Source organism: Rhamphochromis sp. 'chilingali' (assembly GCF_963969265.1).
Source record: "Rhamphochromis sp. 'chilingali' genome assembly, chromosome: 11".
NCBI lineage: Eukaryota > Metazoa > Chordata > Actinopteri > Cichliformes > Cichlidae > Rhamphochromis > Rhamphochromis sp. 'chilingali'.
The window spans coordinates 35,018,858-35,041,767 of record NC_137938.1 but is presented as its reverse complement, the minus strand read 5'-3'; the positions used below and the strand labels follow the sequence as shown (position 1 = coordinate 35,041,767).

General features: G+C 40.2%; 1 protein-coding gene across 1 annotated transcript in view; it reads right to left on the bottom strand.

Moving 5' to 3' along the window:
- Positions 1–22,910, bottom strand: part of rftn1b (raftlin, lipid raft linker 1b) — a 138,855-nt gene that overhangs the window by 52,831 nt on the left and 63,114 nt on the right. Inside the window, exons 3-5 of the mRNA XM_080897319.1 lie at positions 19,746–19,923; positions 8,964–9,072; positions 606–1,068 (exon numbers count right to left, since the gene is read on the bottom strand). Of these exons, the coding sequence (XP_080753445.1) occupies positions 606–1,068; positions 8,964–9,072; positions 19,746–19,923 (750 nt within the window). The remainder of the gene's footprint in view (positions 1–605; positions 1,069–8,963; positions 9,073–19,745; positions 19,924–22,910) is intronic.

The window sequence follows — 22,910 nt, the reverse complement described above, 5'->3', positions numbered from 1 at the left end:
TTAAAAATGCCTATCACCTCTTTTTAGAAAAGATAGTTGTATCCTCATTACTCAAGAAAACTCTTGAAACTTTATGTGTGATTTTTGGATATAAAGTTGTTATTACAGATATATTTTGTTTAAAATAGGGCTACTGATTTGCCGGTAACATTTTTGTGAGCCAGTCGCCTCTGTAGTCTGTTAATCTGAGTTGTGTCAGTGCTGTCGGGCTTGAAGATAACATGTTGACCTCCTGATGGAGGAGAACCTTTAGAACTGGTTCTAATCAATAGGTCTTTTGTGTTCTCCTTGATGATTGAGTGCAGTGATGCTACTTCCATAAAGTGGTACTCATGTGTCCCTGCTTTCCCAAAGTGTTCTCATCATGTAGTGATATATATCGCCAGTTTGTCAGAACCAATTCACTACTTGAAAAAAACAGACATCTTTGCATCTCTGTGGAAAAATAAAAAAAAGGTTTCAGGTCTTATCATCACATTTCTGCACTCTTTCCCCAGATTCATTTATTTTTCACAGCTCTGAAGTCCTCATTTACATGATTTTTCCTTAACACATCTTTTCCCTCTTAGCTTCAGCGCATGACGGTAACCATGGAGAACACTTACCGTCACCTCTCCGCAGCCGGTATCTTGGCCTCTCCTTTGTGTCCGTGCTGCTGTCTTTGTTATTATTATGAGATGCTGAATCCTCCTCTGTCAGTGCCTCACTTTGTTCTGACACAGGAGATGCTGCAGGTGAGACCTCCTCCACCCCTGGCCCTGATTCATTCCCAGTGTTCTCACTTTGATTCTTCTTCCCACTTGGTTCTTCTTCTCCAGCCTTGCCAGAGGCTTCGTCATTCCCTTCCTTCTCCACCACGTCAGCTCCAGCTTGAGGTTCTGCATGATTGGTGGGGCTTGAGGGGTTTGAGGGGCTACAGCTTCCCAGGGAGTCAAGCACAGAGCAGGGGCTGGAGTGCAGAGACAGAGAGGGGGTGTCGGGTTCTCTGATCCTGGTACACGGGGCTCCGTATGGTTCCTGGACAAATCCTACAAACATCACCCCTTGGTCAGCGGCATCCTGTATCTGCTGTTGGGAGCAAGGACAATGAAGAAAAAATATTAAAAGCCAGAATGATGACAACAAATGATTTACAGTGCCTTATTTTTGGTTAAATTCAAGTAAAAACAATCAGTGATTTGACAGAAAATAAATCAGATGCTGATTTATATCAGTATTATTAAGGCAACAACATGTAATCATTAGGCAGGGATAGCTCAGTAGGTAGAGTGGTGGCCCCATGATCGGAAGGTCGGGGGTTCGACTCCACTGAACGGCTACCCTGAGGTACCCCTGAGCAAGGTACCGTCCCTACACACTGCTCCCCGGGCGCTGCACTGGTGGCTGCCCACTGCTTCACTGGGTGAATGGGTTAAATGCAGAGGAACTATTTCCTTATGGGGACTAACACGCACACTTTATACTTACTTTACTTTACATAATAAAACATTATCTTTTTGAGGTTCTGGAACCCTGGTGGTACCAAATCTGAAGTTATCTCTGTATTTGTGATCACAGGACATAATTTTTGGTTACATCTCATCACAGAAACTGTTTATCTACTATTGGTGATGCAGAGTAGCTGCCAAAATGAGATCTTATAATCATCAGCTGAAGACAACTCTTCTGAGGAAGATCGAATTTTATCAGACTTTTATTTTTAGTCATGACTCGAAATGAAACCTTGAAAAATGACCATTGCTGCCAGAGGCTAAGTCAGCAGGCTAATTATTCTAATGTTTAACATGCAAGATGAAGATGTCCACTTGTAATTTTATTGACATTTTGGAAGCTACAACATGAGTCAGCTGATCAATTAAGTTATCTGCAGACTAATTAGTGGCAAAAATAGTTGTTTTAGCCCTTGAAATGTCTTGAACAGTATCCAGTGATCAGGATCCAGATTAAGAACAAGGAGACCCCCAAACAAATCTTTCCCAAGAGAGCTGAAACTAAACTTCAGGAGTTGGTTTGAAATCAGATAACTTGAATTGATAGTTTTTTTCTTTCCACGGCTTTGCATCTGTTAAATTTTAGTTTTCCCTTCACTTCTCTTTATTCCTTTCCGGCAGCGTCTCCAATCACAGTTTTGATTAGATTGGAACAGCCACAACCCTGTACTCAGACCTGGGCCACATCCCAGATTCAGCGCTCTATTGTTTTCTCTGTCTTGTTGTTGTCTGGCCTTTTATGTCAATATTGGGGTTCTGCTACAGAGCGAGATTGAAACGTTAACTGTCAGGGAATGTTAATGATGCCATTCTCCATTTCTGCCCTGGTCCACCAACCAACCCCCTCTCCAAGCCAAGGCGGCACCCATCTCTATCTCGAGTAACATTGAGGGAAGAAAATAAAAATCAAATTGCAGGTTATTCACTATGAAATTAAATTGGAAAACAGTCACATTGTTTCCAGCCATATTGTTTAATATCAGCTGAATGCTCTCTGTGTGCTTCCACATCATATTCCCCATACCAATATGTTGAAATGGAATTGCTGAGATAAAAGGGAGCAACTGGTGTATCTCATTTAATGGTAATGCAGGCAGTCAAAGAGAGAAATGAATGGCTCTGACTGTATAATGTTGGTGCAGTTGATAGAACAGTAGATTCAAACAGCAGGCTGTAATGATTGAATTTATTTTTGGTGCCATTATTATTGTTATCATCATCATTTCATTAAACCCCTTGCTTGACAATGTAGAACCATTCAGATTAGATTTCTTTCTCAAGAGACATCTTGACAATAGACCACCAGCATCGGGACTTTTGTTAAGACTGCAGATAACCACAAAGATAAATGACAAAATGAGAGTCACAAACAGTGCGTTCACACAACAACAGCAGAGCCAAAGCAATGCATGCACAAATAATGTCAAAAAGAGTGAAAAAAAGAGTAGTTTCCATTCACTAGAAAATCAAAACTGCAAACATTTGCTTGCATTGCATCCTTATATCAATTATTTGTCTTTTTCCCTCCTTTGTGTTGCAGTCCAGCTGCTCTTCATTTCTGCTCCTCATATGCATATACAATCTTTGTCTTTTTCTAACAACACAAGTGCTTTGAACACAAATGTTAATCTGTACAAAGCCATACCACCACTTTTAAGGTGTATACAGTGTTGCTGGGGTTAGCACCAAATCACAACAGCAGTCACCTCAGGGCTAATTTATATTGTGAGGTAAAGACCCTACAGTAAGACAACATATCATAAATACTGATTTGATCTCGGGGATTTTTTTTTTTTTAGCTTTTGGCTCCTGTTTGGTTTCACTATTGTTCCAAGTGTACCGCGAGTCCTTGGTTCCTTGCTCTATTGTGATTGTTCTCATCATTAGTTTCAGTTTTTGTGTTTCCTTGTGTCATCGCTTTTGTTTGTCTTACATTTTATTTCCTCCTGATTGTTTTGATTGTCTGCACCTGAGTCTTATTTCGCTCACCTGTCTCTTGTCTATTAAGTCCTCTGTGTATCGACTTGCCCCTATATTGCTGTGCTTTCATGTTTCTCTGTGTGCTCTATGATCTCTTGTGGGTTTGGGGTATTTTGTTAGTTTATCATTCTGTTTACAGTTTGAATAAATGCTTCATTTTTGTTTGAATGCCTTCAGTGTCCTGTGCTGCACATTCTGACACAATAAAAAAAAAACCCTGACAATGTAAACAGATGCAAAGTCAGAAGATCACAGGTTACATCTCATCATTTGAAATACTTAAACAAACAAACAAAAAAACAGTCAACCTCACATTATTACTAGAGAATTACTCAGTTCATTAGGGGGTAGGTCTAACACTGTTTCACTAGAGCCAAACAAATGATACACCAGCCAACCAACCGGAATACTGAATTACCATTATTTTCCTAACGTGGGAAACACATTGTTAACCTGGACACTAAAACTACATTCTGAGTTTCAAAAATGCCCGGTCCCCACAAGTATAGTAAACTTCCAATTTTTGGTCCCCACAAACATATGAATACACACACACACGCACACACACACACACACACACACACACACACACACACACACACACACACACACACACACACACACACACACACACACACACACACACACACACACACACATTAACATATTGTACTAGTAAGTTTCTTTTCTTTCCTACACAGCAGAAATGAAAGTGTTCACTGGCAAGAAAATGTAAACAAAAAAGAATTCACAATACATGGTGACAGCTTTGTACACTATTTTCAATGTTTTGAGCAGCTTAATAATAACGTGGAATGATTTTAATAAATAAACTAACATTATTCTTGCTTTCTTAATGTGTTTGAGATCATCAGCTGTGCTGTATTGAAGTTATGTCGACTACAGCAGCAATCCAGCAATAATGGAAAGAACTTGGATGAGTAGAGAAACAACAGTGCATCATTAGTTTATGACATGAAGGTCAGTCCAGCGAGTTACCAGCATCACAAATTGCCAATTAACAATGTCTCAAATTAGAGTCAATGCTTCATAAGTTCACGCAGGAGGAACTCATCATCAGCACCAGCTGCTGGGAGGAGTCTGTGTGAATCGGGCCTTTAAGGCTCAACTGCTTCAAAGGAGCCACTACTGAGGAAGACCTAAATGCACCTTAAGGCTCTGTAAGAGATGTTTAACTGAGAAGGACAGTGATGGGCTGCTTCATCAGATGTTCTGACCTCGACAGTTACCCAACTTCAGCGCAGCTTCAACTGTTCTGGCATGAGATGAACTAAAGAGTGGAAAAAGTTTGGAAACTCTTTTAAAACTTTTGAAAAAACTCCAGGTGAGCCGAAAGTGTTCAAAGTCATTAATGGAATCTATTTTGACACCTTTCTGCAGCTTCCACAAACCTATTTGTATCTTCAGCAATGATCTACAATGCAAAATGTGATGAAAACCCCTTAAAATGTCTCCCAACTTTTGACCGTTACTGTATGTTTATATGTTAATAATGGTGAAAATGTGTTTCTGTCAAAAACTGTCCAGTCTTCAAGTGTTAGTTTTTCTTTGTTTAGAAAACAAATGAGCTTTAACGTCTAACAGTTATTGAACATAATTATGAATAGTTACTTTGTAATTAGACTTTACATTTACTTAAACACAGAGAAAGCAGTTTGACAGCTTAAACCTAAAAACTGCACCTTAATGCCTGTGTGTAAATGTCTTTGTTTTATTCAGTTTCAAGGCATTTCATAATAAAACTGAACTTATTGGAATATCACTGTCTACTAATGAGAGTAGTTTGATTTTTTTTAGATAAAAAGAAGAAGTGGTTTGAGAGTTACTGCAACTACAAGACTGCTTGTTTGGCCACATCAAAGAAGGGTTAATGTTATTTCTGAAAATGAGAACAATTGCTAATTCAGGAGTCGTGTCCTGCATATACTGCTGGGGATAAAAGAGTAAATGGAGAATAAAATTAAAAATCAGCATTCCTCTGAACTTCTCATTTTAAATGAACACACAAGTCACTCTGGCCCAGATGGAGCCAGCTCAGGTCAAGAAAATGAGGATTTGAGGTCGAAATCACATCATTTCTCTTCATTAGCAGAAATGATGCTGAGCACAAACTTGATGAAAAAATATTCAGGAAGTAGCTTCCCTGATACTGCCACCAGAATATCAACAGCCTGTAGTGAAAATCCCATTTCAATTTTGACTTGAGACCACATTTTCTATTTCCCCCGTAAGTTATTAAAGTGGCACCAGGAGGAGGTGTCTGAAGGTCAAGATGAAAACCCCGGAGAGAGAGATAGAGAGCGCAGACAGAGTGAGGGTAGAAATGACAGAGGCTAAAGGGATAATGACAGAGACTGAGACAGAACGGAAGAAAAAGGACTGAATATGAAAGTTGAAGAAAGGAAAATGGAGGCAGCAATAGAATCCAAGAGAGTATCTCAAGAAAACTGCCCTCTTTGCTCCTTTCTCTACCACTCATCCATGTCCACTCTCCTTTTAATAGATTTGTAGCATGGCCTCCTGCTCCTACTTCAGCAGGCGTGTAGCCGCTCAGTAGATTAAAATGATAACCAACAGTAATGAGGTCCTACAGGACTGCAGTTGCATGACTAATCGAAGGGCAAAATGCAGAGAAAGGTTCAGAAGCGGGGCTCAAAAGGCCGGCATCGAGGCTGGTAATATATAGATTAGGCAGGAGAGTTGAATCATGATGAAGCAGCATTTCCAGCCTGCAAAAGAGGAGGGTGTGTCGTATATATCATCTGAAGTGCCATTTCAAGCAGGCTTTCAGCAGCAATGTATTCACAACAGTGACATATGATACACAGCCAATTCATTATTAAATCAGTGATTTCGAATCTCTGGCTCCTGTTTGGTGCTTTCATCTTCTCTATGGGAAATACATCTATGCAAGCTGCTTGGTTTGCTAATTAACATTAGACGTGAACCATGAGGGAAACACGGCTTTTATCACGGATGGATATGTGCAGCTTCACTGAGACACGGGGGCAATATTCTGTATTTTAAAGTTATACGATAACTTTAAAATACAGAATACATTTATTCTGCTTCATATCTCAACATGAGGACCAGCAGAGGATTATCAATACCACAAATCATAAACACCAAAACCCACTGAAGTGCTAGCTTGTTTGCAACTAGCTCGTGGACAAGCTAGCAGCTACAGAACCAATCAGAGAATAAGTGGAGAGCAAAAGACAACTGTAAATAGAGTGGATTTTGACTAAGATTCAAAGAATGAGACCACAGTTTGATACCAAGTTCTCATTAAAAAAACCCATCACGTTCACTAAATAAATAAATGAATAAAAAGAACTTTTTATGTACAACTCTGGTTCTAATAATTTGGGTTTGCTCCTTTATTACTGTAAGAAAATAATTTATGAGACAGCAGGTGCTTACGCCAGGTGTCACATAAAATTCTACCAGAATATTTCAATGATATTTCTGATAACAATTTCATTTCATTGATGCTTACTGACAGCAGCTTTTCTAAGTGTAAGTAAATAAAGAGTATTTTCCATCCTTATTTTCCACTGAACTCAGTGGAAATGACGCTCTTTCAAGTTTGAAGTGTGAAACTATTGAAACAAGGTGGCAGCAGCAGCTTTAGAGTGCAACAGTGACACAGCGTAAGTCAAACATAAGCACAAATGTATTTGAAGTCATTTTAAGTATAAAATAACTCATGAACATTTTAGTTTAACAGAAACTAGACTAAGAGAACCTTGTAACTAATCAGAAGCTGCACACTATTGTCACATAATAAAGCTGAAAAATATTCTCCACCAGGAACATTGTATGTTGGGTTAAGCTTTTAAACCAGCTGCTTAAACTCCCTGCTTTTCCACCCTGTAACCCCATCAATAAAGTCCATTCACCATTCATTTTGAACAAAAATGAACAAAGTGCAGCTAGCAAGTGCACCAGTGGTGCTCTGTTCAATTATTTGCTTACATTTACTGCATGTGTCTTCTCCTTCATCGCCTTGTTGGTCTTAATAGTGTGTTTTTGCTTGAAGTGGTGAAAAATTGTTTTATATAGGAAGTGAGCTTAATACAACTCTAACAACAATGTAACAATGATTTTAAACTTTGACATTAATTTAAAAAACAAACTAAAAAACAAACAAACAAATCTTACAATTATGGTTATGTGGTGCAATTATCCAACTAATTAAGACAGCTGCCGATTACGCTGTTACTATTTTAATACATCAGCTGTTTAACACTGAATCGGTCCAGCTACTCTGTATTTTATACCAAACAATGTAAAACAAAATTAGCAAGCAGGAGAAGAATCTGTTCTTCTGAGGTGAGATGGAGGTGCAGGTAAAATGACTCTATTGCTGCTCATTATTTGCTAATTGTTGGTGGTCTGTCAGTATTTGGGTCAGCTAATCTCATTTTGGATTGGATCTAATTATGTGGGTCGAGGCTGGAGATGCTCGGGTAACCTTTGATCAGATCCCTCTTTTATAAAATAATTATCTTGGGTTTAGGTAGATTTTTTTTACCATTCTTTAATCTGACTAATGCTCATACTAGACGGAATTACTTACTGTAGGTCTGGTGCCCTCTCTATGTGTCACAGCTTTTAGTTAATAATCCTAAACTATAATATTTTGCAAAGACTGTGGATCTTGTACTATTTAGTCACCATTTGCAGAACAACTAGTTTTCTTTGTAGATAATTTGCCATCATACTCATGGCAAAAATTGTTGAACATCAGAGCAGAAATGTGATTTTTTTCGCGAAAGAAAAACAGACAGGATTGCAGAATGTGGACATGATGTTGAGAGTATAGAAAGAGCACCTACTGGCTGCTAAAAAAGAGCAACACATAGCAAACATCAGGGAAATCTGTTTGTGTGAAACTCCCCTTATCAAAAACAAAATATCAGCCCATTTATCTCACATTTAAATCACCAAACATCGGTATCCAATATCCATTTGGCTCTACTGTATTTTACCAATAACAATTCAACACTGCAGATATGACTGAATGAAAGAATGAAACAGAATGAAAGTTGTAATGTTGCTATTAATTTGTGGAATATTTCCATCTTGCTACTGTCCGCGTTTTATCAAGGTGTAAGGTTGCAATTATGTCAAACTTTGTCACTCCTCTTCATTGGCAACTTTGCTCCAAACATTCGGTGACAAGGTGTTATTAAAAGATTACAACATGATTGCTTGCTGGCAGAGCTGTAGGCATTTAAGTGTTGTGTTCTCTGGCTCTTCAGACAAGGTGACATGCTGAATAAAGCAATTTAAGGTTTGGTGGCAGAAATAATGACGTCTAGAGAAACCACCAACTACATTCATCTGCTTGGAGTAAAAGCCACCGCAATTTCTCTGCAATCATCCCTCCCTATCTCTTGCTATCCTCTTTCCAGCTGGGCACAACCTAACAAGACATTCAGCTTGGCATTTGTAAAACAGACCTACCTTCTTGACGTAGCCCTGGATGAGCTCTGGGGTGGGCACCTGCTCAGCAGACAGGCACTCTTCCAGCTGTAGTTTGCATGGTGGGCTGACTGGCTGGCTCCTTTCCACCCTGCATGCAACACAGTTGGGGTGACAATGAATTTCAGCCTTCCAGTGAACCGGCCTGTTGAGCAAATGCTCAGAATACATAAAGCCACCGATGGAAACCCACCTTCACAGCCAGCTTAAAATGATAAAATTACAGTCACAAACAGGGTGCTATTGACAGACCCAGGAATCAAATACAAAGAACCCTCTATCAACAAATTATGCTGCATCAAGAAGCTTTGTTAATGCTATTGTTGCCCAGTGGGAGGTAAAAGAAAAATACAATAACACTTAAGTGAGGCAAAGATCTACATGGATGAAAGAAAACACACACAGTAGGCAGAAATTTCAATGCAAATCTCATCTGCCCCCCCTCCCCCCTGCAGCCCTCCCCTTTGAAGCCATATCAGTATTTTGAGCGCAGAGAATCTATTTATATGATATTGTATTTTCCTACTTTGTCCTCTGCAGGAAATCCCAGAGCCAGCCCCAAAGAGACTAATGCCCCAGCTTCTATCTCCCAGCTTCTCATCCTGTTGACAAGGCGAAGAAGCCCCACACACAGTTTTGCTCAGGGTGCAGCTGAGTCAGTGTGCACATACAGTACGTGTTTGCGTGCAAGGGCTGTACGTCTGTGCTCTGCATGAGCTCTGGCTTTACACGGACACCTGATGTGCAGGAGGGTAAAAGATGCATGCATGCAAGCTGCTGTGTGTATTAGGGGCTGCCCTTGCAACTTCTCAGTTCAGGCTCTGAGTGAGCGTACGTGTCTCATCCTCTTTGTGTGTCGCTGTGTGATCCTTATGCTTTATCGGAGTGATTTTCCTGCCACGGCTCCACTGGATGTATCAAAAGGAGTAGTTTTTGGTGAGATGTGCTAAGAAATACGTCAGAATATATTTTCAATGCAAACAGACCACAAATAGTTGTTTTCTTCAGGTAATTTAATAAATGTGAATTTGTATTAAGATATGCTTGTTGGTGGATTATTTTATGCTCCCTGCACTTTCCCCTGGTGAACTAGCCATCACCTGGCCCTTCAGCTCACAGATGAGTGGCATAGATAGTTTTATTTAACCCTAAGCAAAAAAAGAAAATAAACCCATTTACAAAATGACAAAATACTTCTTTAATGTTTGGCCGGCTGGAGCCTATCCCAGTCGCCAGTTTGTCTCGGGGTCATACTTACATGAAAATTACAAATTAAATGGCAACTGCAGTCTCTGAACAAATGACATCTATAGAGCTTTGTCAAACTGTTTTTTTCCAAGCTGACATTATCGCGAATGTCCTTATTTTTCTGAAATTTCCAAAACAAGTTGGTGGGAATTTCAGGATTGAGTAGGGAACTGCTAACTTCGTCTGAGATAGCAGAAGCGAACTTTAAGTGCACATAGGCTTAAAGGGACAGAAGCTGAGGCTGTTTCAGCCAGAAAATGTACTGAGAGTCTGCATAAATGGCCAGTAAAAAATGAAAATCGCACTTATTTTTGAGCTGTGAATCATGAAAGGTTTCACCAGTAGAGCCCCAGAATAAAATACAGAGCTGAAAATGAACATAATAGCACCCCTTTAAAGCCCAAACTGTCAGATTTTTTTGGCATAAAAGACACTTTTATAGTCACAGGGAAACCAAGAGCTCATTTATATATATATTTTTTCATTTCACTCTCATTTTCAAGCTATTTTTTTCTTCCTTGTCAAAAACATCGAGCATGTAAAGTAAAATATTGTATTGCATTTTCACTTTAAATCCAGGCCTATTTGCATATTAGACCTCAGAGTATGAGGGATTACTGAGTCACTTCACTTGATCGATTAAAAAAAAAACAAGCAGGGAACGCACATACTTTGCTGTCACTGACACCCATCGCTCAGTGTATACTGCTGCCGCAGCATACAGCAGAGCAGAAACTGGGCCGGCTGACTTGTTAAGCAAAAATTTCACACACTCTGTGAAACATTCATTACGACGAGCTGGGAGCTTCTTCTTCTTCTTTTTTTTGCAGCGTCATAACAATCAAAGGCACAACGGCAAAAGCCTGGTGGCACTGCCAGAAAAGGTACATGTATCCCCTGTTGGTTGCGACATAAATCTGAACCAACCAGCTCGGCTGGGCTTCAGGCACTTCTTCAGGAAACAAAACAGAGAAATGGAGACAGAGATGCTGTCAGCTAGTAGAGTTTACACGGTGCAGCAGAGAGGGAAGCATTTGTTTTGTTACAGTCTCAGTTTTTAAAATCTGATTTCACATTTTCGACCTTATGAAACATGCTTTGAGAAAACACCCAGAGGTTTATTGTGCAGTTATGTGACAGAAGTTTCAAAGGATGAAACAAAGTGTCCTTCACTTTACTGGATGTTGAAGAAAAATTAAAACAACGTCCGATCATTTGCCATTCAAACAAAAGTGATTCAGTCCCTCTAAAAGACTTTAAAATAAATAAATCACTCTGAAGCGCAATCATTTCCTTTACTTTTGTGCTATTAAATGTTTTCTATGGAGGAGGTTTGGAAAATAATACTAAACGTTCATGGAAGAGACTTCTGCAAGCAGAGAGAAGGAAAGGGCAGGGGAAACAATTCAAACTGAGCTCTCAGTCCTGGAGGGAGGCCTTGGGTTAAAAATAGCAGCTGCATCACCTGCAGTCCATCTTCACTGTGTGAAACGGTGACTTTTCATGCAGCTTGCAGCACCGGCTGTCAACCCCTAAAGCCTCGTGTGGTTAGACGGGTGTCAAATGCCTGCCCACCTATGTGGAGCTCCCTCCTGTGTGAGTACACCTGCTCCACTCCATCCTCTCTCGTCTCTTGCCACAGACGGGTCACATGCTTTGTTTCTCCATAGAACATCTTTTGTTAGACTAATCACTCCCACTGGAGCTGAACGTTCACATGGAAACTAATTGCATATTACCTGTTAATGGCTTGCTTTGGGATTTGTTTTAGCATTGTAGTGGCAACATCATCTGTAAATCTGTGGTTTCCAATTACACTTTGTTCACTGAAGTATGAAAAGTGATTCTGTTGATACATTATTGTTTTCCAGTGGACACCAAACTGAAAAAATGTCCAAAACAAGTTTAGTTGTTGTCTATTATTCAAAATATTATTCTCAGAACAACGCTCTGAAGATAACTTTTGGCGACTCACAGCTCGATTAAGAAGAAGAAGATATTTGGTTAGCGATTGGTAATTCCTGGCAATAACCGCTTACTTCTTTGGTAATAGCTGAGATCATAGCTGTCTCCCCATAAACCAAAAACAGACTATTTACCCCTGAGTGTTGCTCAATAAAGAGTTAGGTATTGCAACATCCAGTCTGAGAGCCCACTGGAAATCATCTGATGACTTAACCACTTGGGAAAACAGGCAAATTTTCTAGTGTAGCAGAAGGCCTTGCACTTGTCATTGTTTATAAATACTGACACATCCATCCACCCATCCATTTTCTTCCACTTATCCAATTTAAAGATGCATTTGGGAAGGAGCCTATCTCAGATGTCATAGGGCAAGAGGAAAGGTACACCAAGGACAGGTCGCGAATCTCCTGCAGAGGTATAACAGGGAGAGGATACAACTTGGGCTCACCATTTCACCTAACATGCATGTCTTTGGATTGTAGGAGGAAGCTGGAGTATCCAGACATGGGGAGAGAGTGCAAACTTCACCCAGAAACGCCCCAGCCAGCTGGTGGATCCAAAGCCAGGACCTTCTCGCTGTGAGATGACACTGCTAACCACAGCAGCCCCAAGCTGCACTAAATATGGATGCATTTAAAGCAAAGCAAATGATAAATCATCACCAGGTGTTAATCAGTGTTTTCAAGGTTTCACTTTTGCAAATGTTGTATATTTTCTGCTCTGCACAAGGACTCTTTAGTCCCAACAAAAGCCTAGTAAATGATGATCGAGTGACAACAAAGACAAACCAGAAAGGTACCAGTAACAAACATCTTGTGCCCTTCTCACAGATGCTGACACCCAAAATATACATTTTACAATAAAGGTAGATGGACTGGTTCTTACAGAGCACTCTTCTAAATCTAATTCTAATGTAATGACTGCTCAGAGTGCTTTTTGCTGCAAACCACACAAGCCACATTGACCTATTCACACATTATTTGTGGGTTCAATATCTTGCTCAGTGGCACTGAGGGAGCTGCTGACTGAACGACTGGTTAGTATATGACCAGCTCTACCTCATGAGCCACAGCGGGACACTTAACAACTCAGTTCTTTTGTTAAGGGGGAGCTGTGGCTTCACTGTTAACCAAAGTGGTGGACATACTAACCACGAGAGCTGTCACTCTCGTTACCCTGTTGCTTATCTGCTTAAAACCTGATTACAGCATTGGATGGATATTCTTCAACTTGTGGGCCAAACTTGCCTCCAGCAACCTGAAAACCTCTCAGCAAATGACTTATCCCCTCTTTTACTTGCCCACAAAAACTGATACCATTGCTGAAATCACAACCTCTCACCTCCTGTATTATATTTCATAGAAATATATAGCTAAAACATACTTTCACTTACACTAAGTAAGCATGTGTGCATTCAGTAAAATGCTTTAAGTCATTACTTTAATATCACCCAATTGAGGAAATGGCTTGAGAATAGTTAAACTGCACTCTCTGTATGCAAAAAAAGCTTTTCACTCACACGGCAGAAAGGAAGTCAAGGGTGCATAAAAGCATTCCACGGCAAAGTCAGCGAATGACTCAAAATATGAATTTCCTTCTGGCCTTTTTGCATCAGAAACAAAGTCGTGTCAGTCCTCTCCCACCCCAACTCATCTATTGCTATGACGACACAGTCAGGGTGCATCTGAACCCATGTTTAGCACTCTGCCACTGTGGTGCTTTAATAATACAGCACAACTCTTCTAATGTCACATTTTCACAGGTTCGTGAATAATTTCACCAGAGCGAATCCCCCCGTAATGGTTTTCAGACCGTACCTCTTTATTTTCCTCCTTCTCCATCCCTCTTGCACACTCTCCATCCTTATCCTCCCTCTCAATCCCTCTCTCTTTCATCTCTCACTTTCCCTGCAAGCACACAGGAGCTCTTTGCAATTACCCAATAATGATGAATATATCCCATCAGACATTGCCTGCTGAACTGTAACCCTATTCCATCGTGACCAAATTGAACACTGGAAAATTTGACAGTTGACATTTTAAATTTTCAAACGGTGCAATCCATTTTGTATGCATTTCTTCTTCTTTCCCATTGCAGGATGTAATGGGCTTGAACACCACCAGTGACAAATTAAAATATAGGGTTTTTAAAGTTTTACCCCCCCCAACAAGATGTCAGTCAGGTGACTGCATCTGAACATGTGTAGATGACATAACGGTGAATGTACACAAGCTCTCTGTTAAATTCCCACAGCATCACCCCGTCCATTTGAATTGCCTTGTTGACTGAGCCTTTCACACTGAGGTTAATACTGTAGAGACTTAACTGGGATTGTGTCTGCAGACATACTGTGCATGTCAAATATAAATATAGCTGCTGTACACCAGTCAGCTCCTCTATTTTGACTTTCACTTTGTTTTCTGTATAGTCACAAAAAGCTGTTCATTTTGGAGCGATGGATGAATGGCTGCCTGCTGACATGTTTTCATTGTAACCCTCCACATCCCCCCAACCCCTGCACCCCTCCCCACCTTCTTCTTCTTCTTTTGATCCCTGGGCCTGACAGGGAAAGCGAACAGCAGAGGAGATGTTCTCCTTTCTGGTTTTGCTGATTTCTCTTCCCTGATCCCCTGGTGGAGTTTTGGATTCCCTTGGGCTGGTGCTGATGTGAGCAGCTGTCTCCACGGTGACAGACACTGCAGATAAAGCCTGGGCCTTGCATTCGGTTGAGGCCATCAAAGGATGGTAAACTTCCCTGCCCTTTTCACTCAATCTCTGTCTCTCCTTTTTTTTTTAAACAGCATTCAGCCTCCTTCTGTCTTTTTCTTTCTATCCAGCTGTGATTCTCTTTCATTCCTCTTCCCCCTTATGGTGTCCCTTTTCACAGGAGCAAGGCAAGCATGTCTTTAAGAAAAAAAAATACAAGAAATGCAGTCTATTCAGCTGCTGCCCTTTCACTCAATGAGTCAATATTTTTGCTGTCCAGTTTTCCAGAGCAAAGGGGAGCAGAGACCATGTGCACAAATATCTGTGCATGCCAAAAGTGAGCCTGAAGTGTTCTATACAACAGCATCGGAGGTGATTACTAATGGACACAGAAGGGAGGGAAGATAAGGTGCCATGCATTCTAACTACACCAAACCCCTGCAGGTGGGGCATGGGTGTCCAGGGGGGAAAAGGACTGAAACTAATTTGAATAAATATGATTTTTGACAAATCTGCAGATGCTACCGTGTTGACCTTTATTTCAATAAGATTCAACTTGTGATTTTTTTTGGCTTGTGAAGGTTTCACAGCATCATATAGGGGCATTTCATTAATTTTCTTTAATGTGTAATTGTAATATAATCCATGCATTTGGTGTTAGCAGAGTAAAAGTCAGCTTTATTTTCTGCATAAACAGAAAATAAAGCATCTCTAATCATCAGGTTTAAAATGAATAACTCAGTTCTATTTTGCAATCCTTTTGATAGGAAGGATCTTTATTATGAGATACAAATGTCATATGCAATGCACTTCAGTATAAGCCTAATATATATGGTTATCACTGTGGTTTTAACAAGTGCTAAACAATGATTCAGAAAAATGACGCCAAATGGAGGTGCCAAAATCTGCAGTTCCTGAAGCAGCCACTTCAGTAAAATCAGTAAATTAGTCAATAAAATCAATTCCTGTAGATTTCCATGTTGAAATCTCCAATTATCCATTCTCTTAGGTGTCACCTCAGTTAGAACTTGAGTTAACAAATAATTAAAGCATTTCATTCATTCACTCTCTCACCTGCACCTTTAACACAGATGTGACACATCAGAAAATATGTCATTGTTTTGGTAATCGTTATAGAAACGAGTTTGTTTGACAGGCTCTGACGAGCATCCTACTGTAAACGCTCTCTCGAACTCTCCTCTCCATTCATTATTTCCAGAGCAAGCATGCCTCAGATGACCGTATAGCAACTAAGTCTTTTAAAAATGTTTTTCCCTTTTTCTGGCAGAGACGTCACTGTCTCCCAGCGGCTGTCAGGTGAGTGACAGTAAGCAGGGCATATCGTAACGACGTGCACTGCTCAACTCTGCCAAAATTACTGTAAATAAAGATAAAACAGAAAGTCTGACAAACCCAAATTAAGTTGTCATGCTTGCTGTGATGAATTATCCCACACTGTGGAGGCTGTTTCTCATACTGTACAACAAGAAAAATCAGTGGAGGGTTTTTCTTTTTTGTTTTGTTTTTCGCTGAAGGGAGAAAAACAAGCCTGATATCTGCAGCAAACACTAGCAGGGATGAGGAAAAAGAAAGAGGTATCTTAAGACTGGCTCCCTCCTCCGATGAATTTAAATGATCATCAGCATACAATTGCACAAACTAATTTGTTTACTTCTCATTTGTGACTTTTTTTGAGCTGCATTATTTATCTTTTGTTCTGTTTTGTGCAATGCTTAGTTTGCTTGTTTATTTTCTTTCTGTTTTATTTTCCATAAGGATAAACAAAGTTTCATTTCATGTTGTTTTATTGAAACTTTGTCACCTTCCTGGTTGCATGCCTGTTTCTGTTTTCAAATATTTATTTCTTTGAACATCAGTATTCCTGTCAGAGTAAGCCTCCCTTTAGTTTTATAGTTTTTCTTATATGATCACTCTGTGGTTGTGGAACAACTGTTGGGGCACAGCAGCTCTTATTATTACACTCCTTATTCTTGGTTGCTTGTAATATTGGGTATTGGTTTTCTGCAGTTATTGCATTGTCGCTGTGGGTGAAAGAGTTGCTAAATGACTGAAATGTCACTGTAGATTAGTGACTGTGGTGTTGCATTTTTGCTCAGCAAGTAAAGATCTGCAGGAACAGTAAAGATCTGCAGGAACAGTTTGTCAGTCTTTAGGAATGTGGTTTAAAGGAACAGCTCACTCCAAATTTAGCTAATTTTTTTCTCTGAACTTTGGTGCTTTTTATATATTTACATTGTTTCGTGTGACACAGGAATTAAAAACAATGTGACAACTAGATTATATCTCAAATGCCTCCAACTGTCTTTTCTGCTCCATCTGTGTGAGATCCAGGTCTGCATGACAACTGTGACTCACAAGCAGCCACAGGAGACACAATGGAGCTCTTTAGTGGCACCATCATGCAGGGATGAGCTGAAGTATTTATGAGGGATTTAGAGTGTAACTGCTTTAAAACAAACAGGAAATAATAAATGATCTGAACATGATAGCTTTTTTAGCAACTACTTCTTCAGTTTCTCAGATTGATTTGCACAGTGGTTAGCATTGTTGCCTCACAGGAAGAAGGTCCTGTGTTTGAATCCACCATCTGGAATCCACCAATTTCTGTGTTATTCACAGTAAGGTGTAAACATGGCAAACATGGTTATTTTGTTGGCTGCAATCTATTTTTGTGTGTTACGCAACACATTGTCAATAAAACCTGCACTGTTAGGAATAAAAACTGGTAATACTGTAGTTTAAAGTCCACACTTTCAACACGAGGTAAAATGGAGACAAGGCTCAGATCATATTAAATTGGTTTCTTGATGATGGGTTGACTGTACTCACTTGACCTCCACAGTCACCAGATGTCAATGCAGTAGGACCTTTGAGGTGTGATGGACCAGTAGATTTGCATCCTGGAGGTGCAGCCAGGGTGTAATTTCCAGGGGGGTTATGACTGCGATCTTGACCCCTCCCCCCCTCAATGTTCAGCACAAAGTTACGCTGATGGATGCAGCCAACAGATATACAGCAGCCGTGTGTTGCTATCATGTGAATTTGGACCAAAATGTCAGAGGAATCCTTCCAGCACCTTATTGAATCTATGCCACAAAGAAATAAGGTAGGCCTGAAGGCAAAAGGGGGTCCAACCCAGTACTTGCAAGATGTGCGCAGCTCTATTGCATTCCTGGGAAAGGCAGAGACTTCTACAACCTGGATAACTCATATCCAAATAATCAAGATAAATAGTACTGCAGGACGTAAAGTGCATAATTTGATTTTGGATGTAATGTTCCTTTAAGCTGTGAGGAATTTGATTTTTCTGAATTTGATGCAGCTCAGGTAGATCAGAGAGTCATCTTTATCCCGAGTGTCACGCACATACATTTATATCAAGACACTTTAGTAGAGACGCAAATGTAAAGACAGCAAGTCAATGGGGCTCAACAAACAATCCAAAAAACAGGCGAAAGGATCAAGTGCTGTCTGTCAACCCGTACACACTCACACACGTTCATGCCCTGCAGCCAGTGGACAGTTTTTGGTAAACAGGCCTGAATTCTTAGCTGGGCTTCAGAGCCAGACACAGCAGCCACTGGGGCTTCAACCTGTCTGCATGTCACTGCTGCCAGAAAAAGGAAAAAAACATTCTCTTCATAGATTTTGTCTTTTGGATTGTCATGTTTTTATTTTAACTGACTTCACAGTTTGTGGTCCTGAATAAACTGATCACATTTCATGACCCTTGGGGCCATCAAATCCAGTCAAAACTCAGTGTTCTTCTATTTACAGGACAAGCGATATTAAGAAGAAATCGGACCGGTCCGAAAGTAACCATCACCCCGTGCTGTCATTCACTGCTCCTTTATGTCCTTCAACCACCATTGGACCAGCTCCCTGGCGTCCTGCCTCAACTGAAATGTGCGCCCACACCCACAGTTATCAGGAAAAAAAAGGCGGGGCTCAGGCACGGGGCTGGAGGGCAGATGTAGGGGGCAGTGGTGACTTTGGGCCATGCAGCCAGTTTTGGCTTGAGTGCTGAAAAATCCCATGTGACAGCTTGCAGAGCCGCAAACAGATGTTGTGATGCTGTGCTGTCAATATAGCAACACTGGAAGGTTGTACAATGAATATGAGCCTCCACAGTGTGTTTTCAGATTACAATGATGAAAATCTTTTTACTATTATGCATTCCAAAAAAAGAAGTAATTTCTGAACTATAACACAATAGCCGTAAACATAACCATTATGTAGACCCCGATGTCTGCCACCAACAAGCCAAGCTACCATTTTTGCAGAAGATGAATCAAAACCTGATTCCCACTAAGTGTTTTTCTGCATAATGACACCAATTAAGGTACATTAGTAATCTTAACAGGCTTTCTTAAGTGACTATAATGGCTTCATCATTTTGTGCAAACAAAGGTCTTATTCCCACAAGTGTGGCTAAGATGTCTAAGGCCCATGAAAGATGATTGCCTCGGGGCCAGACCCCAGTCTTTGTTTGGTAAAATACTTTTAATAAGAGCCCTCAGTTTAATGGTGAGGCCGATTCTTGTCCAAAAAACGCCCCCCAAAACCTTTTTTTCAGTATTTTGTTTTACTTCAGAAAACTTTAAAGTAGTAAACATTAAAATATTGAAATATGTTTACTTTTTTACATCCTCTTTCAAATATCTGTATTTGCAATTTTAACACAAACACTTTACTGACAGTGTGCCATCTTTTCGGGACATGAAGAAAACTGTATGTTGGTTGAGTAGGAATTAATATTTGAACTCTCTCCTATGTAACAATAGTCTTAGCTCAGCCAGTTACACATTTAAATGACTCTCTTACCCGTCATTTAATCGGACCAGTATGGCCCTGTAGAGCTGGTACTGTGGGCTGTTAGACTCTGGACCACAGGGATGGATGAATGGATGAACAGCAGCCAGAATGAAACCCTGCTGGTAAAGCTCCTGCAGCTGACCTGGCAGCTCTCGCACTGATGAGAGGCGCAGAGTGGAGGTCCCACCTGAGAAAAGAAGTGGGGAAAAAATGTGTTAGAGAAAGATGTTTGCATGTGGAACAGGTTTAATGTGAGAGCTTACAGCTTAGTGATAGCTGCAGAAAAGTTCTCATGAAGGTTAAGTGTCATTTGTTTGTCAAACAAAGCAATCAGGAGTATTTGTATTTGTGTTCATTTAAGTTTTCTGTGTTTTCCTGTCAGCCACCACTGTCTATGTTCATAATTCAGCCATTCTTCTGTTTACTCTGAACAAATTACAGACTCTCCAAAGCAATCACTGCTGTTGCAAGAGTGGGTTTTTCTCCTGGCAAAAACGACAAAGATGAACTAAATTTCCTCTAGTATGAAGTAAATTAAATTTACTTATTTGTTCACAAATCCTTTTAGTGCACATTTTCACACAGGAATTTACACAGAATGCAATTTGAAATTACACAAAATCAGATTTCCCTCATGGACTGATCGTAACACAAGGTATATGTACATTTTTGAGGCAATGATTAATTTTAAGCCATTAACAGAAAGACTTGCAATAGCAACTTTTTGACACTGACTGTCACAGTGACAGATGCTTTCCTTTCCCCCCATTTAGTCTCTTAGCCTTTTTCAACCTTTCCATATTTGGCTCTTCTCTACCTTTCTACTCAATGTCCTCAGACTTTCCTCCATTATGAATCACCTGCTCTTGCTCTTTCTTTCGTCACACTCACCCATCGCTGACTCACTGTTGCACACCTGTTTATTTTTCTGGATCCCGGCATACAAAGTATAGCAGCATGTTTTAACCTCACCCATTCTGCCTGTGCATTCATTTAGGTCCATTTTCTTCATCAACTATGACATGCACACTTGTAACACTTATTCTAGCCTTCATGCAGCTCAGTGTGTAGAGAACAAAGAAATGTCTAAGGTCACAAGGGCGTTTACCCCTTAACGCCTGGGCTATCATATTTAATCCATACAGTTTTTTGAGGTTTTGGGACTTCTACTTCCTCTAATTTTTTCTCTTGAAAAATCTAAATAAATTTCACAATACACTTTTGAACAATTAAAAAATCTGTAACAAATTGAAAGTCAAACATAGTAATTAAAATGTAATTATTTTCTTAAAGAAATTTGTCAGACGCTGCAATAAACTTTCCTTTTTTTGCATTTTTATGGCAATTATTTTACAGTTGAGGCTTTAAGGGGTTAAAAAATATACTAATGGAGGTACTGAGAAATATTTCTCACTGCAGTTCTTGGAGTTTGAACCATTTCTGTCACACAACCTAATGACAGAAATTACCATCCTTTGTCACGGCTGTTAGCTCCTTTTGATTCACCCTTTTTTCTCTCACTTGAGCTCTACGTCACTGTACAAAGTTTCTAGTCCAGATAGACCTGCCTACAATTACAAATCTATTGACAATTATACCAGAAAGCATAACAGATATTGTCTTCAGATACTGATTTAAGAGTCATTTCCATTTTCTTGGCAGTTAGCTTTTTGCTCCAGCTCCACAATCTGTGAGTTAAACAAAATCCAGTCAGAGCTGATTGCTATGGCTCTGTATCACAGCAGCCCTCTATGTTCTGACACTCGGAGTTGCTCTCAGCTCAACTTAACTGTCCAAGAAGAGAGGATGGAGCCCCGACATTAATGAGCAGCAATCACTGAGCTTCTAAAAAAAGAAAGTTAAGGCCAGTGCTGCTGCTAAAAGCTCCTTCTCAGCATTATTTTTCTTCCAGCAAGGACCCCAGACATACACTCGAGGGACAAAAACCTGCAGCAGACAGCAGCTGTCAATGGTTTCACTCAGGGAGCAACCAGCTGTAATACAACAAGCCACACACAGCTTCTGTCAGACAACATTGCCAATTTGGATGTATGGTAATGAGTGTGGGAAGAGAGAGTGGTTTAGTTCAGGAATGAAAGTAATTGCATTAGAAAATAGAGCTTAATATCTGGATGAAGAAGAGGAATGATGGAGAGTCACAGCAGCAGTGACCACATAACAAGAAAGTCATAAAGACGTAAAGATGGGGCCTGGGCCTGGATGGATGATGGCTCGGATCACAGCAGTACGCTGTATGGGGCAACATTTACTGCAGGCTAAACAGCTGGGGTGAGTGGGAGCGAGCCAAGATAAAGAGCTGGGTGCAGAACGAGAGACCGCGGAGGGAAGAGACGAAAAAAGGAGGATGAGGAGGTCTGGTTGTCTTTACAAGCTGTCACAAGACATGGGAAATGTCACTTTGGCTAATTAGAGTCAATGAAACTACACAGAACGAAAGGTTCAGATCCATGGGAAAAGTCAGTCTGCTAAAGTTCAATGGGAGGTCAGAGCGAGGGCGAGTGTGGGTTCACCTGACTGACGATGCCAGCAGTGCTGTTTTTTTGTGTTTGGTCTCAGGTAGAGTCAGCAATGCTAACAAGCCTTTCAAATGATCCCAGTACAGTTCATGAAAAGAATGAATCATCTTTAGAGAGGTAATCAGCGTGCTTTTTTGCTTAACTTATCAAGTAAAGTTTGATTGCACAGTGTAGTGGCTATGAAATAATGGCATAATCAGCATTTAGACTGGCTCCCTGCAAGCCTTGCTTTCATTATGCGGTTCTGTCTGCCACCGTGTGCGAAATCTCTCAGGAAAATTAAGGCTTGACTGCACTACCAAAACAGGAAAAGGATAGCGCTTTTGTTTTCCCCAGTAGCTATAGGTAACTTGCCCATGTAGCTGAAGTGGCAGATGGTAGAGTAACTGTGGAAACTTTAACAACAAGAAGAGTTATCAGAGGAGGCAAAGAAGGTGTAGAGAAGAGTGATAAATCAGGGTTCAAAAGCCATATGGAGTTAGCATTATTACTACTAAATCAGCAAATGATTGAACTTGCCTATTCATTAGCCTTTTGCTAACACTTTGTTTTTAATTTTATTATTATTTTTTGTCATTTTAAAGTTATCTGGTCCATGCTACAGGAACGCTGGGGGCGAGACTGGCTGTCACTTTCA